The sequence below is a fragment of the Aspergillus ambiguus genome (assembly GCF_047715705.1).
Source record: "Aspergillus ambiguus strain CBS 117.58 unplaced genomic scaffold BDV59scaffold_1, whole genome shotgun sequence".
Classification (NCBI taxonomy): Eukaryota; Fungi; Ascomycota; class Eurotiomycetes; order Eurotiales; family Aspergillaceae; genus Aspergillus; species Aspergillus ambiguus.
Genome location: NW_027395514.1, coordinates 117,171 through 131,635, shown reverse-complemented (window position 1 = coordinate 131,635; position 14,465 = coordinate 117,171). Strand labels below are relative to the sequence as shown.

Here is a 14,465-nt window from a genome sequence, read left to right as displayed (position 1 = left end):
TGTGTATAATTACGGTCATTTACGCCTGACATAAAATTATCCTGCATGCATCAATTCGCATGTTCATCGGCTTCCCTGGCAAAAGTTCCACTCGATCCATCCCACTCCCTTCCGCCCATCCTGACTGCAAACTTCCGCCCACAGGCGAGGAAACAATGAGAGGCGGCCATCAGGGCTCTCTAGCCGGACGGGAGCCTGTCCCAGAGGCTTGATATGGAGTACAACATCCTCGGCTGCGTCCGATGAATACTTAATCAAAGCAGTCTGGGGCAGTCCATCCGGTGACACCTGCTCCATGACGTCGACGCCACTCAGTTCTGCGATAGGAATAGTTGTACTCTGAATATACCCTACTCCTACTGCACCCGTAGGCAATCGGACCTGCACTCCATGCAGCTGCGTGCCATCGTCCAGATGGAATGCAGACCAAACCCAGTCGAAGGACCACCAATCGCGCGTTCCCCAGGAGTGATCGCGCTGGCCCGGGGCATGGCTCAACGTTGTAACACTGTCGTCGACCAGAATGGTCCCGGTAACCGTACAAGGAATTTCATACCGTGTGGCTATACGCCATTGATACGGTGTCCCTGTCGTGTGCCAGGTCAAATCCACATGCACGGGAACGGGCCTACCTCTTTCCCCACAGAGAAGCGCTGCGGGATCATCGAACGACTCGCCGCGGCCGATGAGCGTCAGTCGGTATTGTTTGAGCGGCTCATCGGGCGTGTGGGTGGCTTTGATCTTGTCGCTGTTGATGACCAAATCTGGCCCTGGGGTGGGGGTTTGGAAGTCCACCACAGCGACGGTGGGACGTCCAGGTCCGCATATCAAGGCGTTGTACCAGGAACCTGGCTGGTTCGGTGTGACACCTAGCCTGACCCAGACGCCAATGCCTTGGTCGATATCGGCGACGTCGAAGTACCAGCTTTCATTGTGTAGTGGATCGTCGCCTGCAGGGTGACTAATTTCATCCTGGGAGTTTACAGCGAGAGGTGTTGGAGCTGCCGGGTCGGGAAGGGTCTCTACCGCATTTAGATCTATGAGATATGTTGCCAGGCGGTCGAGCATGGTTAGGAACATCTCATCTCCGCGAGTGGTTTGTTCCAATATCATAGGCGAGGCAAAGGCAAGTGGAAGGCCCATGAAGGCTTGTTCGCGCAGCCCCTGGTGACATTCGGCGAGAGTGAACGGTGGGTTCGGACCAAGTGCCTCGTAGTATACCTGGACCAGTTCTTCACCATGCGCGCGTCGTAAATCCGTGGGAACGGAGACACCTAGGAAGAACCCTAGATCCTGGAAAGCCGGACCCAGGTTTAACATCTGCCAGTCCACCACCGACAGTGAAACCTGCTCCCCTGGGTCATGACGAAAGAGCATATTATCGAGGCGATAGTCTCCGTGTATGAGACATCTCTTGGTCCCAGGCTCCATGAGCTTCGCTGCGTACTTGTCAAAACACGAAAGCCATCGCTCCACCACCTGGCGATGGTCATGCTTCACTTTTTCTCCATACCGGTCCAGAAAAGCTTTCCATATTTTCTGCAGGTATGTTTGTGATGCCATGGTCCCCGTATTTAACCACTCCGGGTAGGTTAAATTCCACGACGCCCGTTGTAGTGTTCCCAGTGCCTTCAGGGATAGACGAGCATCCTCTAGAGAGGCGCCGATGATTTCATTTCCAACCACTGCAGGACGGATATCCTCGAGCAGTATATGGAAAGTATTGTTTTCCCCGTCCACGGCAGTATCATAGCACTTCACCACGAACGGGCATCCCTCTAGAGTTGGGGCAATATCAGAGTAGAAATGAGACTCCCGCCTATAGATACCTAGTCTTCTGCCGGATCCTTGGCTCAAAGCCCCCGAAGCAGCGAGTTTTATCACCGCACTTGCAGGACCAGTTTGCTCGGGCGCATACTCTAGGTGGATACGATAACATTCTCCTACTTGACCGGTTCCGATACGCTCGCACGAGTAACTGGCGACTTTCCCACCCAGAGCCTGGCTGAGAAATTCGGTGGACAGGTCTTCGATCGTTCGGATAGCTTTGGTCATGGTGTGTACATGGACCTTTTCCCGTATAGATCTTGTGGTCGTACATTCAACAGTGGGAGCACCGGTGTTAAGGTATATTGAGTATAGATAGATCCTTTGGGACCCCCGCAGTTTGTCCCCGCAGCATCCATCCGAGGGATGTTTAGTTTTTGCGGGGGGTAAAGATGAAAGAAGCGCCCAAAGGGACACGGGTTTAAATATTCCTTATTAAGCCGAGGCACGTTGATGTAGTCAGATGGAGCCGAACGCTCCTCCCTGGCAACCTCAACATCACCAGTACGAGTTCTTGGGAGCATGAAAACTCAGTAGGGTGGTCGGCCATTGGTTAAATTACAGGCCACTCATAGTTCTAGGGGTATAAGAGGGTGAGAACCAATGGTGCAGAGTACTTTTGATGACAAATATATAGAATAGAGGAAGCAGTCTCTGCGTTATATATCTCCGTCGATCTGAAATCCAAGACACTGTGATAAGACGTACTCATGAGGTTGGACTGATGGTAATAGACTCTAACCACTGGATAAGAGACACGCATAATATTGTCGACCAATCTGCCGCTGGAGAAGCTCTAGACCTTCAATTCATTGAGCATGAGGCAGGCGATTGAGATGCTCAAACAACACCTGTAGTCCATGCTCAGGTGTATCCGCTTGTCACCGATGGGAGCAAGCGCGGAGACCTGGGTTCTCCCAGACGGGGAGATTTCTTTTTATCTTTTTCACACTGGCATAATCCATAGTCGGCCTAAATGTAGGTACGCATAGGCGAGTCGAAGGAACGACAATCGCAGCTGAACTGTGGCCACTCGTTTGCCTGGAGGATATCCAGACCCCGTGCCAATGCATGTCCATTTTGCATCAAACCACAGTGTACGACTGCCTGACGCGTGCATGCCATCTCTCCCCCATAATTAGTGGTAAAGGGAATGTGTGGTGGATATCAAGGCGGATGGTGCTGACGGGGCTGTCGTCATTCTCCGCTTCCGCTTTCACTCACACCTCCAGCTCGACCTCACCTCTTCTCTTCCCCAACTTCCCACTCCCCTCAATTCCCTTCTCCCCATCTCCTCAGCCCTCGGGGATGTGCCTCTCTCTCTCCTCTCACTGATCCTTCACTCTCCCCGTCCTGATCCTCGCCCTCTGCCTGTCGCAAGCCTCCGCCATGCCGCGCGACACCTATCTCAAGCGCTCTCTCGGCACCCTGGCCCGTCGCATCCGCGAGGTACGATCCCATCCCACCACCCCCGTCGCATCGCTAACGATCACACCTGTCTTAGTCGCGAGTGCTCCTCGTGGGTGCCGGGGGTATCGGCTGCGAGTTACTCAAGGATCTCCTTCTCTCCGGCTTCGGAGAAATCCACATTATCGATCTCGACACCATTGACCTCAGTAACCTCAACCGCCAGTTTCTCTTCCGCTTCGAGCATATCAAGAAATCCAAGGCCTTGGTACGCCCGCCTCCTCGTCCCTCCCTCCCTCCCGCCCCCGACCGCGCTCTCGCGTCGCAATTCATCCATCGCTGCCTTCTCTCCCCGTCCCTCGCCATACAACGTCCCCACTAATGAGACTCCTCATCCCGACAACAGGTCGCAAAGGAGGTCGCCCACAAATTCCAGCCCAGCGCGAAGCTCGAAGCCTATCACGCGAACATCAAGGACAGCCAATTCAACGTCGACTGGTTTTCCAAGTTCGATGTCGTCTTCAACGCCCTGGACAACCTGGACGCCCGTCGGCATGTGAACAAGATGTGTCTGGCCGCAGACGTGCCGCTCATCGAGAGTGGGACGACCGGGTTCAATGGTCAGGTCCAGGTCATCAAGAAGGGCAAGACCGAGTGCTATGACTGCAATCCCAAGGAGGTTCCCAAGTCCTTCCCGGTGTGCACGATCCGCAGTACGCCCAGCCAGCCCATCCACTGCATCGTCTGGGCGAAGAGCTACCTCTTTCCGTGAGTCGATCACCGGATCTTCGCCTCTCGACTTGGGACTAACTCGCCGCAGCGAACTGTTTGGAACCAGTGAAGATGACACCGACGATCTTGACCATTCGGAGGACGCCGATAACTGTATGCTCCCATGACTCCGTCGTGGAGCCTCGCTAACTCTGTCCAGCCGAAGAGATCGCGAACCTGCGGAAAGAGGCGCAGGCTCTCAAAGAGATCCGGCAGTCCATGGGATCGCCGGAGTTCGCCCAGAAGGTGTTTGATAAGGTTTTCAAGGAAGATATCGACCGACTACGTGGGATGGAAGACATGTGGAAGAGCCGAACCCGTCCGGAACCTCTCGATTTCCAGAAGCTCCAAGAAGAATCCGCCTCCATCGAACCCACGATATCCTGCAACGACCAGAAAATCTGGACCCTCGCCGAAGACTTTGTCGTCTTCAAAGACAGGTGCCTCCTCTTTCTCGTCGACACTACATGCAATTACTGACGGCCCACATAGCTTGGATCGGCTAAGCAACCGCCTGAAGACGATGCAAGACACCACCAGAGATGACCTCAAACCAATCCTAGTCTTCGACAAGGACGATGTCGACACCTTGGATTTTGTCACGGCCAGTGCGAACCTGCGGGCAACGATCTTCGCCATCGACCCCAAGTCGAAATTCGATACCAAACGCAAGTTCCCAAGCCCTGCGGAGGAACGTTCTGGCTAACCCCATGGTAGAGATGGCGGGAAACATCATCCCAGCGATTGCGACGTCCAACGCGATGACGGCTGGACTCTGCGTTCTACAGGCCTACAAGGTCTTGAAGGACGACTACGCACATGCAAAGATGGTAATGATCCCCTCAACTCGACCGAATGCCAATATTGATGATGTGTAGGTATTTCTGGAACGCTCCAGCGCTCGCGCGATAAACTCGGATGCCCTCAATCCTCCAAACGCGAACTGTCCCGTGTGCTCTGTCGTCCACATCCGAACCCGAGTTGACCCCGACCATGCCACCGTCAAAGACCTGGCGGACGTGTTACAATCGCAGCTGGGCTACAGCGACGAATTCTCCCTCAGCAACGACGTCGGAACGTTCTACGACCCAGATCTCGAGGACAACCTGCCCAAGAAGCTCAGCGATCTCGGTGTCCGGAACGAAGGGTTCATCACCGTGGTGGACGAAGAAGACGAGCAGCCCCGAGTGAACATCCAGCTGCTCGTGATCACCGAAAAGTACACACTCCCCCCCCCCTCCTCCGGCCGCTCTCACACCATCATACTAACGGACTCGCAGATCCGAAGCGCCCTCCACGGAAGACCAGAAGCCCGTACGGTTCGACAAGGTCCCCGAAATCCCGCGCAAGCCGAAGGTGCCAACCCCGCCCGAAGAGAAGGCCAACGGGGTCTCTGGCGCCGGGAAGAGGAAACGGGAAGCGGACGAGCCGGCCACGGACGGGGTCGATCGGGCGAAGCGCGTTGCCAGCGTTTCGGTGGCGGACGGAGACGGATCCCACCCGATTGTCCTGGACGAGGCGGACGGCGGAGCGATCCTGATAGATGACGATTGAACGATGAATTGATAGACGGCGCCATTGGATCTGGGAAGGGAAGGGAAGGGAAGGGGGCGGCGGCCAAAATTTTCCACCTGTAGCATAGCAACCGGATGCGTTTCAAAGGCGCTTATTTGTCGGAGTATGAATCAAGATCTTATGTACAGTCCCGTCGTGTCGGAACGCAACGCAGTCATACCGCGCTGAGCCCGCCATCGAGGTTCAGCACGCAGTTATTGGCGTACTCGTTCTCGGCGAGAAAGACCGCCGCGTCCGCAACCTCCGCCGGCCGCCCAAACCGTCGCAGGGGGATACTCTCCTTCAGGCGGGCGGTCTCGCCCTCGCTGAAATCTGCCCGGACGTTAGCACTTGGACGATAGTACCCGCGTACGCAGGGGCCCACATACCCGCGATCATCGGCGTCTCGATATACCCGGGCACGATGGCATTCGACCGCACCAGCACGTCGCGCAGCGACGCGGCGGCCTCGACCGTGACGGACCGGGTGAGGCCGAGCAGGCCGGCCTTGGAGGCTGCGTAGGCGACGGCGCCGGTGCCGCCCTTCACCGCCAGCAGGGAGGAGACATTGATGATGCACTTGGAGCGCGCGGGAGGGGTAGTGGTGCTGGTGCTGTTGCTGTTTCTCATGCGACTGCGGATGGCGGCGCGCAGGAACGCGCGCGAAGTGAGCACGGCGCCTTCGAGGTTGGTCCGCAGGATCTGCGAGATCTCCGCCGGTTCCGTGCGGGGGAGGATGTTTGCGCCGGAGATGCCGGCCGCGTTGACGAGGACGTCGACGGGTTGCTGGAGGGGCGTGCGTGTCAGGCGGTGGACATGGTCAAGGTCGGTCCGGTGCTTACCAGGGCCTTTTCGAGGTCGCGGAGCCAGGTGCTGGCGGTGGATACGTCGCCGACGAGGAGGCTGATCTTGTCCGAAGCGGGGATCAGCGTCCCCGGGGCGTGCGAGGGGGATGATGGATCCGCGGGGGAGAATGAGCTGTCGAGTTTGGTCGCGGCGTTGGCGAGTCGCGCGGACGATCGGCCGACGAGGATGACGCGCGTGACGCCTTCTCGGAGGAAGCGCTCTGCGATGGAGAGGCCAATGCCGGAGGTGCCTCCGGTGACCATGCAGGTGCGTCCGGAGAGACGAGGGAGGGACATGGTGAGGATGGAGTTGGGAGGTTTGAAGTCGAAGTTGAAAGTATGGAGGTGCAGAATCATGTGGAAGAGCTTGAGCACGGGCCACCAGCGGGGCGGCGTTTTTCTCCGACTTCCCTCGTTTTCTCTTTCTCTCCGGCTCCTCCTCTCCATCCACCATGTCCGCCGCGACGCAATCCGAATACGTCACCCTGGTCTCGGGGGATGGGTTTGAATTCGTCCTCCCTCGCAGCACCGCCTGCGTGTCGGGGACCATCCGCCGCATGCTGGAGCCGTCGAGTGAGTCTCCCTCCCTCTACCCCTCCCGCAACCTGCCAAATGACTGATCCGGGTGACTGACTGGTGTAGGCAAGTTCTCTGAGGCGCTGACGGGCCGCTGCGTGCTGGAGAATCTCAGCGGCGTCGTGCTCGAGAAGGTGTGCGAGTATTTCTGCTACAACGAGAAGAACAAGGAGCAGACCAACGTGCCGGACATGGATATCCCGCCGGAGCTGTGTCTGGAGCTGCTGATGGCGGCGGATTATCTGGATACATGAGGTGAGGGTTGTGTGCTTTGTTCTGGTGGCTGCGCTGGACATGCTGACTGGCCAGGTTGGGACGAGCGACGAGGAACGATCATTGCATGTTTCATGTGGAGTTTGGGCTTATGGGGAAGGCGTTGGGATCATGTGTCATATACCAGGCCAGGAATTCATCAGTCTACAGTCGAAGACATTTTCCCGCACGTTGGCTGGCCATCTGAGCATCTAACGTCCAGCCGGCGTCCATGGCCGGACGTTCTAAAGATGATGGCAGATCAGTTCGGTGATGTCCCTTCTATTCAGTCCTGATCCTTGTTTGTGGACCACAGGGCTTTATTCCAGGGGAGACATGTTGAGATCATGAGCTGGAGCTTGTAGTGTTCCATTATACTATCATATCACCGCGTTGGTACACAGCTGCATCGGATGATACGACCAGAACGGTCTTCTGATATCGGGTATCTTGACGTCTTTACCTCCCCCCCCGGAGCGTAGCAACCGGCTCGCCTCGAGCAATGCTCCACGCTTCACGCACGGGGGCTGCTCGTCTCCCTCGCCGGGCCGGGACAGCTCATCCCGCCATCCCAGGATGTAGTAGTATTCAAAATCTCAGTCTCAGCCGACTGCCTCCGTCCGGCCCTCACTTCGGCCTCGGATGAGACCCGCCCTTCGTACTCGCCATCGTCTTGAACTTGTATATCTTCTCCTTCCCGAACGCCGCATCCGCCACGCGGATGTAACTCACCACCCCCTGGTCCACCACTGCGAGGACAATACTGCGATAGCCATGCCGCAGCCGCAGCGCGACCATGCGGTCCATCTTGTCGCCCGTGGGCGCATCCAGCGGTGTGCTCTCCAGCAGCGCGCCGATCTGCGCCGACGTCGGCATCGTCGGGTGCGTGCGCGCGTTGATCACCGCAACGCGGAAGTCCGGCGCCGGCGGCGCCGTCTTGCGGAACGCCGTCGACGGCCGGTACACATGGAACACCACGCGATACGGGGCGGGTGTGTCCGCCGCCGAAGCCGCTCGCGCCGTGACCGGGTCGTACCACGGGATGATGGACAGTCTGCGGAAGATATCGTCGTAGCTTCTGTGGATGCCCATGCCAGCCACCGGCCCGACGGCCGCGGTGTTCGAGCGCTGGAACCACGCCGCGACCCGGCCGAGGATTCCCGCCAGCCCGGGGCCTCGCGTCGGGGCCTCCTCCCCCTCCTGCTCCGCCTCCTCCATCGCCGTCGCCGCAGACTCGTCGTCGACCCATCCCGGCGCCCGAACAAGCGTATACCCCAGCCGGCGCAGCCCCGTATACACCGAGTATCGCTCGACTGACAGCCCGCCGTGGCCCATGAACGCCGCATAGGCCGCCTCCAAGCTCATCGGGATGCCGGAGTCGTCGTCGTCGTCGTCGTCGTCGTCGTTGCCGCCGCCACCGTCACACCCCGTCAGCGACCACGGCCAGCGGATGTCCAGACTGCCGCGCTCGAGTAGATACAGCGCCTCCTCGGGGAGCAGCCACATGCGGTTCCAGCGGTCGGCCTGGCCGGTGTTTTTGAAATGTTGGCCCTTGGGGGCCTGCACGTAGACGCAGCAGTCGGGGTGGATGCCGATTGCGGCGGGGGACGGGTGGGAGCGCGGCGGCGCGGGTCCGTCGGGGGCGTAGATGCCCACGACTCGGTTGCGCGGGTTGTGTAGGCGCGGGTAGGAGAGGGCATTGTGCATGGCCTGTCGGGAGGCGGAGAGGATGTCGGCCTGGTAGCGCGTCGGGTTGGGTTCAAAGTCCTTTTCGCCGCGCTTGGGGATGGTCGGTTGGCTGGAGTCATGGCTGGGAGGGAGGTTAGCTTGTGGTTTGAGCGGGGAGAAGAGGAAAGACGGACAAGGAGAGCTGGTTGAGGATGCTAAAGTCTTGCGTCTCATCGGAGAGGTCGGCGTCAAGGGGCGCGGCCGAGTCGCGCGGCGGACGGATGGCCGCTTCGTCTGCGTCGGCCATGGTGGTGGTGGTGGTGGTGGTGGTGGTGAGAAGTTGGAGAAGGAGAAATTCTCGGCGCGGGCTTATCAGATCGTCTGCCGCCGGTTTTCTCCCGCCCGCATCAACATCATGGAGTCTCCCGACTACCGTCCGGTCTTGACGCAGGTACGTTCGATGATAGTCTCGTAATGATGTCTGTTCGACTGGCTGACTTCACAGATCTACGTCAATCTCCAGAACGCGCTCGACACCTTTGGCGCATCGTCTCCCCAATATCAGACCGTCCTGGAGATCCTCCGGGATTGCCTGCGCCGGATCGACTCGAGGAAGACGCCCCTGGACCCGGATATGTTGGGCGTGGCGCTGGAGTTTCTGGAGCTGGGAAGAGCGAACGGCTGGTAGGAGGGACGTCATACATCTTACACATTAAATTGCGCATACAGTTCGGGAATCACATATAGGAATCTTGACATGGAGAGCCGAAGCCAACCCAAACACCCTGTACCCTCCAGCCAGCATATAGAAACGAAATACAACGGCTGCTCTGAAAACCCATGCAACAAACAAACTCCGGGACCCATGCATTCGTAAGACGTGATCAATGATCGGCGCTGCGTTGCAGGCGGTAATCGAGGGGACTCCTCAGTCGATGAGAGGCTTCTTTTGGTTGCCGACAATGGCCACCCCCAGGTGACGAAGGGCGTGCGGGTCGGACGGGCGCACGATCGACGGCAGAGGGAGCATGGGGTTGTCCGGATTCACGTGGACGGCATCTCGGGCCGCCTGTTCGATGGCCTCCATCTCCTCCTTGCACCCGGCGTGATCCAGCGGGCAGACGACGATCGGTTGTCGGATGAGGATATCCCGGGCGGATGTCAAATGGGCCTGGGACGGGTGAGGACGGCATTAGAGACGGTGGAATCAGAGGCCTGGGGGGGAAGTACCTTGACGGTCAAGTAGTATTCGATCTTATAGAGACTCGCCGTGGTGGTGAATCCGCTGACAGCGTACGTGGGGAAGGCGGCCTTGCCCCGCGGGAGGATGCCTTCGGCATCGCGCATGTCTTTGGCCGGAAAGACGAGGCCGAGGTTGGTCAGGAAGCCCGAGGCGGGCAACTTCATGCCGACGGATTCGGTTCGCTTGGTCAAGGTCTTGACCTTCCGTTGGGGCTCGTCGCCCTCATGGTTGAAGATGATCTCTTCGTCAATGCCGATGGTGATTTTGTTGATGGTGACTTTGCGGGCCTTGTTCAGCCAGTCCGGGTTGGGGGAGAGCTTCACGTAGACGCTGACGGGGTCGAGCGGGCCGTAGGACCAGCGGGGCAGGGAGATGCCCAGGGTGACGAGGTGGTCGGAGACCTGTTCGGCGGACTCGGGCCGGTTGTACATGCCAAAGGTGGACAGGGTATCGTAGCGGGCGACGGGGACGGGGAAGGCGTATTTGCGCTGATCGGAATGGCCCTGCTGGACCATGACGACGATCTCGTAGTAGGTCTCGGCGGTGCGACTGGGGAGTTGGAGGCTGGCGGGAGGGACGCGGCGGGAGGCGTCGGGGCCTCCGCGGCCAAAGGGGATGAACAAGACGAAGGGGAGATCCATGCAGATGACCTCCTCATACTCGCGGCCGGCGGGGCAGCGGAAGAGGAGCATTTCCTTGCCGACGATGTCGGAGATCTCCTTCCGGGGCGGGGCGAGATGTTTCTTGGTGACGGAGTCGGCGGAGGGGTGAATGGTCTCGCGGCGGTGCAGGGAGATGGTGACGAGGGAGACGTTGACCGGGGCGGTGACCCCGACACTCGGTCTGATCTCGACCTTCCCTTCGATCCGAGGCTGGAGGGTTAGCGCAGGGAAGGACAGAGGGAGCGCTCGAACGTACCATGGTGGCGGATATCCCAGGGTACCCGATCAGAAAATGGCCGTTGGGAGGCCCCGACACTCGCACGAAGGCGGCCATGGTGAGGAGGGTGCGCCCGCACCACCATGGGCCGGCGGCGGATGCGGACGGGAGAGATACGGGGGCAGAAGAAGAAGCGAGCTCGGCGACCCTGGTAGGTGTGAAAGGATCATAGAGTGTATGCGCCGCGGGTAGGGGGTAAGAGGGAGGATGGAGGGAGAAGCGAGATGGAGTAAGGTTAGGGAAGAGGGAGAGGGAGAGTGTATGAAGGAGAGGGAGAGAAGAGGGAGAGAAGAAGAAGAGGAAGAGGAAGAGGAAGAGAGCAGTCGAGAGAGGGAGAGAAGAGGGAGAGGAGAGAGGAGGAGAGAGAGGACGGAGTAGAGAGTCGTGGTGGTGGTGAGAGAGATGATGTGGGGAGAAGGAAGAGCCTCGCTTGGTCTCCTTCCGTCAGCGATCTGCATGAATGCGTAGATGTATAGATGTTATGTAGAACTATGTAGATAGAATGTAGAATCCTGTAGATAGAATGTAGATACTATGTAGATAGAAATATAGATCGAGATAATATTATTGATAATAGATAGTTAAGATAGATAGCTTATAGACAGTAATATAGAGGATATAGACAGTATAAATATCTAGACGCATGAGGAATGCCATCTGTCAGTAGAGTCTATATCATCCCGGTACATATACATCAATCCATCTACAACTACATCGACATCCATCTACATCGACACTCTACCACGCCACTACTCCTCTACTCCATACGGCGTACCTTACGTCGCAGAATCAACGGAACCCTATCGGCCCACCATTCTCACCTCATCTGCGGTTGGTTCCGGTTGCCCTGTCAACAGCCTCTCTCTTCCCCACGATTCGTGACCTCGACTTCCTCCTCCCTACGAACTCCCTCCGACTTGCTCCCACCTCCATCACTACTACTATCCTACACATACCGATCATGCCTCCCGCTCGTCGTGCCGGCAAGGCCGCTCGCTCCCAGCAGTCCACGCTCTCCTTCGGCAACCAGTCGCGAGTCACCAAATCCTCCGTCGCTCCTCCATCCCACCTCAAGAAACCATCCCATCCCGAACCCGACGTCCCATCGCGATCCAAAAAGCCCTCGCTCGAAGCCGTCTCCGAGCAGGAACAGACGCCCCGCTCCCCCACCGAACCCTCCCAACCGCACGTCGCCGAGCTTGCAGTCCGACAGCAAGCCCAGGCGGAGATCCAACAACCCTGGACCGACGATGACCGACGAGCGACGAAATTGACCGAGAAAGACTTGCAACGGTACTGGAAGAACGAAGAGTCCAAGCGGCGCGGCCCATCAGGTTCTTTCTCCCCCCATGGATGACGTCGGATCCGGCTGACAGCCCTAGTCCATCACCAAGACCTCTCCCTTCATGAGAAGATCCTCCGACATTTCGACCTCTCCAGTCAATACGGGGTATGCCATCGTTCTCCTGCTCCCATGCAACCGACTAACTCGAGCGGTAGCCCTGCATTGGCATCGCCCGCATGAAACGCTGGCGGCGGGCAAACGCTTTGAACCTCCACCCTCCCATCGAAGTCCTCGCCGTGCTCTTGAAACAACCCACCGAGAAAAACCAAAGGGCCTATGTGGATGAGCTGATGTCCTGAAGTCGTGATGGATTTCCTTAGGCACTGGATACTGGCGTTTGGTTCTCCGGAGAAGGGCTGGCAGGTCTTGTACATACCCATTAACTCGTTGCAATATCCACTAATTTGATCATCCTTGTTCTACATGGGGACCATCCATGTCGGCCAAATAACATCCCGGGACATCGACACCTGTGGGATGTTACCTTTCTGACATTTCCGTCTAGCACTAAACAAAGGACCAGGCCATGGGTGTACAACGCCCCTCCTGCTACCTGACTGGAGTATCGTGGGGTATCCAAATAGAGAGCCCAGTCTCCATGATGGCGTGGGGTCTCTATCATTCCACCATCGGCCAGTATATACTTAATCGAGAGCGTCTACCAGCGCATCCAACACAACTCCAACTTGGTCCCTCAGCGATATCCCAGCGGAAACCAGCTCAACATGACCACCCCCACTCGAATGACCATCCAACATCCTGACTCGACCGCCATTAGCCAAGTCTCACACAGCCATGCTGTCCTACCGCGATAAAAAGCCCGGTTGGACAGATCCTTCTATATCCCCCTGCCCTACGACGCGCCCACACCCACCACTACGTGACGAGGTTCTCTGAATCCCGTGGTTCCCCAGCAAGCTGCGTCAGCCTGCCGAGTAGACTTCCTCCGGAATCGTCTGATCGTGACCTTATAAGACAGTGGCCTCCTGCGGAATTCGGGTCCGGATTGCCAGCTCATTACCCAACCCGCTCGTTTCCATGACCCATCCATGACGACACTCCTTTCGTCCCTGGTATAATAATATCTTGTTTACGTTCCACCCCCAGTCCCTCTCGTTGGCAAGGGGACAGCAACCATGCACTTTCTACGCTCCGTTGCAGTCGTTCTAACGGCCAGACTGGCATCCGCCCAGCTGCCAAACATCCCTCAATGCGCTGTACACACGCCCCTTCCCTCCACCCACCATTCTCCATCCATACCGTGCTAACCACCCCAGCTCCAATGCTTCGTCACCGCCCTCACCCAGGATGGCTGCCCCCAGCTGACTGACTTTGCCTGTCACTGCCAAAAGCCCCAGCTGGTCGGGACCATCACGCCATGCGTGCAGCAAAACTGCCCCGACATCAACCAGCAGGCCTGTATGTTGCAGCCCCAAGCATAGCCTACACACACACACACACACACGTACCGCGTTAACGGACTCTAGCCGTCTCCAACGTCGTCGTCTCCCAATGCTCGGCAGCCGGTCACCCCATCTCCGTGCCCCCAGTGCTCACCACTTCCCACCCGGCCCCTACTACCTCCGCCTCAGCCCCCTCATCCTCAGGCCCAGCCCCTACCACCCCCGTTACCACCCCCTCCCCTTCCCCTTCCCCGTCCAAGTCGACCCCAATCCCAACAGTCGCCCCCCACCCCTCTTCGCCCGCTGGTATGCCCACCCCCATGCCGCCCCATCCTTCCTCCGTGCCCGGGACGAGTGCCGCAGGTGGTGCGGGCGGCGGAGTCGGCGGCGGTGGCGGCACAGGAGGAGCAGGAGGAGCAACGGGGACGGCGGCGGGAGGAGTAGGGACCGGCACCGGGGCACCGGGGGCGTCGGGGACGTCCGCTGGCGGGCCCGTCTTCAGCGGGGAGGCAGTGGCGTGGGAGAATAATCTCGTTGGAGCGGTGGTGGCAGCCGCGGTGGCGGTCTACGCTCTTTAGGACGGAGTAGTGCGGGCGTGTCTAGTAGTTTCTCGGGTGTTGTCTTGTCTGGTGTTG

General features: G+C 58.3%; 9 protein-coding genes across 9 annotated transcripts; 5 read left to right on the top strand and 4 right to left on the bottom strand.

The window, feature by feature from the left end:
- Positions 1–63: 63 nt before the first annotated feature.
- Positions 64–2,063, bottom strand: BDV59DRAFT_206739 (kinase-like domain-containing protein; the record flags this gene model as incomplete). Its single annotated transcript, XM_073694847.1, has 1 exon — positions 64–2,063. Exon 1 carries the CDS (start codon positions 2,053–2,055, stop codon positions 64–66), a length of 1,992 nt encoding a protein of 663 aa, XP_073552882.1. The 5' UTR covers positions 2,056–2,063.
- Positions 2,064–3,031: 968 nt separating this feature from the next.
- On the top strand, positions 3,032–5,921 carry BDV59DRAFT_463 (E1 ubiquitin-activating protein ubaB). Its single transcript, XM_073696446.1, has 9 exons — positions 3,032–3,276; positions 3,332–3,502; positions 3,641–4,002; positions 4,055–4,119; positions 4,166–4,445; positions 4,498–4,673; positions 4,723–4,835; positions 4,884–5,224; positions 5,286–5,921. Exons 1-9 carry the CDS (start codon positions 3,217–3,219, stop codon positions 5,557–5,559), a joined length of 1,842 nt encoding a protein of 613 aa, XP_073552881.1. The 5' UTR covers positions 3,032–3,216; the 3' UTR covers positions 5,560–5,921.
- BDV59DRAFT_506 (SDR family NAD(P)-dependent oxidoreductase) lies at positions 5,234–6,837 on the bottom strand. The gene is made up of 3 exons (XM_073696524.1): positions 6,402–6,837; positions 5,949–6,345; positions 5,234–5,892 (listed from the first exon to the last, which is right to left on the bottom strand). Exons 1-3 carry the CDS (start codon positions 6,759–6,761, stop codon positions 5,735–5,737), a joined length of 915 nt encoding a protein of 304 aa, XP_073552880.1. The 5' UTR covers positions 6,762–6,837; the 3' UTR covers positions 5,234–5,734.
- Positions 6,838–6,845: 8 nt separating this feature from the next.
- BDV59DRAFT_166240 (elongin C) lies at positions 6,846–7,400 on the top strand. Its single transcript, XM_073687669.1, has 2 exons — positions 6,846–6,977; positions 7,047–7,400. Exons 1-2 carry the CDS (start codon positions 6,857–6,859, stop codon positions 7,232–7,234), a joined length of 309 nt encoding a protein of 102 aa, XP_073552879.1. The 5' UTR covers positions 6,846–6,856; the 3' UTR covers positions 7,235–7,400.
- Positions 7,401–7,859: 459 nt separating this feature from the next.
- Positions 7,860–9,207, bottom strand: BDV59DRAFT_197066 (tRNA-splicing endonuclease subunit SEN54 family protein; the record flags this gene model as incomplete). Its single annotated transcript, XM_073692834.1, has 2 exons — positions 7,860–9,042; positions 9,095–9,207. The coding sequence occupies 2 exons, from the start codon at positions 9,205–9,207 to the stop codon at positions 7,860–7,862; spliced, it is 1,296 nt and encodes a 431-aa protein (XP_073552878.1).
- Positions 9,208–9,290: 83 nt separating this feature from the next.
- Positions 9,291–11,451, bottom strand: BDV59DRAFT_166236 (arrestin C-terminal domain-containing protein). Its single transcript, XM_073687668.1, has 4 exons — positions 11,062–11,451; positions 10,131–11,015; positions 9,404–10,071; positions 9,291–9,349 (listed from the first exon to the last, which is right to left on the bottom strand). The coding sequence occupies exons 1-3, from the start codon at positions 11,137–11,139 to the stop codon at positions 9,829–9,831; spliced, it is 1,206 nt and encodes a 401-aa protein (XP_073552876.1). The 5' UTR covers positions 11,140–11,451; the 3' UTR covers positions 9,291–9,349; positions 9,404–9,828.
- Positions 9,316–9,588, top strand: BDV59DRAFT_197065 (uncharacterized protein; the record flags this gene model as incomplete). The annotated part of the gene is made up of 2 exons (XM_073692833.1): positions 9,316–9,351; positions 9,406–9,588. The coding sequence occupies 2 exons, from the start codon at positions 9,316–9,318 to the stop codon at positions 9,586–9,588; spliced, it is 219 nt and encodes a 72-aa protein (XP_073552877.1).
- Positions 11,452–11,758: 307 nt separating the features above from the next.
- BDV59DRAFT_166234 (putative DNA polymerase delta subunit 4) lies at positions 11,759–13,378 on the top strand. The gene is made up of 3 exons (XM_073687667.1): positions 11,759–12,416; positions 12,465–12,532; positions 12,583–13,378. Exons 1-3 carry the CDS (start codon positions 12,044–12,046, stop codon positions 12,724–12,726), a joined length of 585 nt encoding a protein of 194 aa, XP_073552875.1. The 5' UTR covers positions 11,759–12,043; the 3' UTR covers positions 12,727–13,378.
- On the top strand, positions 13,379–13,937 carry BDV59DRAFT_166231 (uncharacterized protein). Its single transcript, XM_073687666.1, has 2 exons — positions 13,379–13,644; positions 13,705–13,937. The coding sequence occupies exons 1-2, from the start codon at positions 13,564–13,566 to the stop codon at positions 13,867–13,869; spliced, it is 246 nt and encodes an 81-aa protein (XP_073552874.1). The 5' UTR covers positions 13,379–13,563; the 3' UTR covers positions 13,870–13,937.
- The last annotated feature ends 528 nt before the right edge of the window (positions 13,938–14,465 follow it).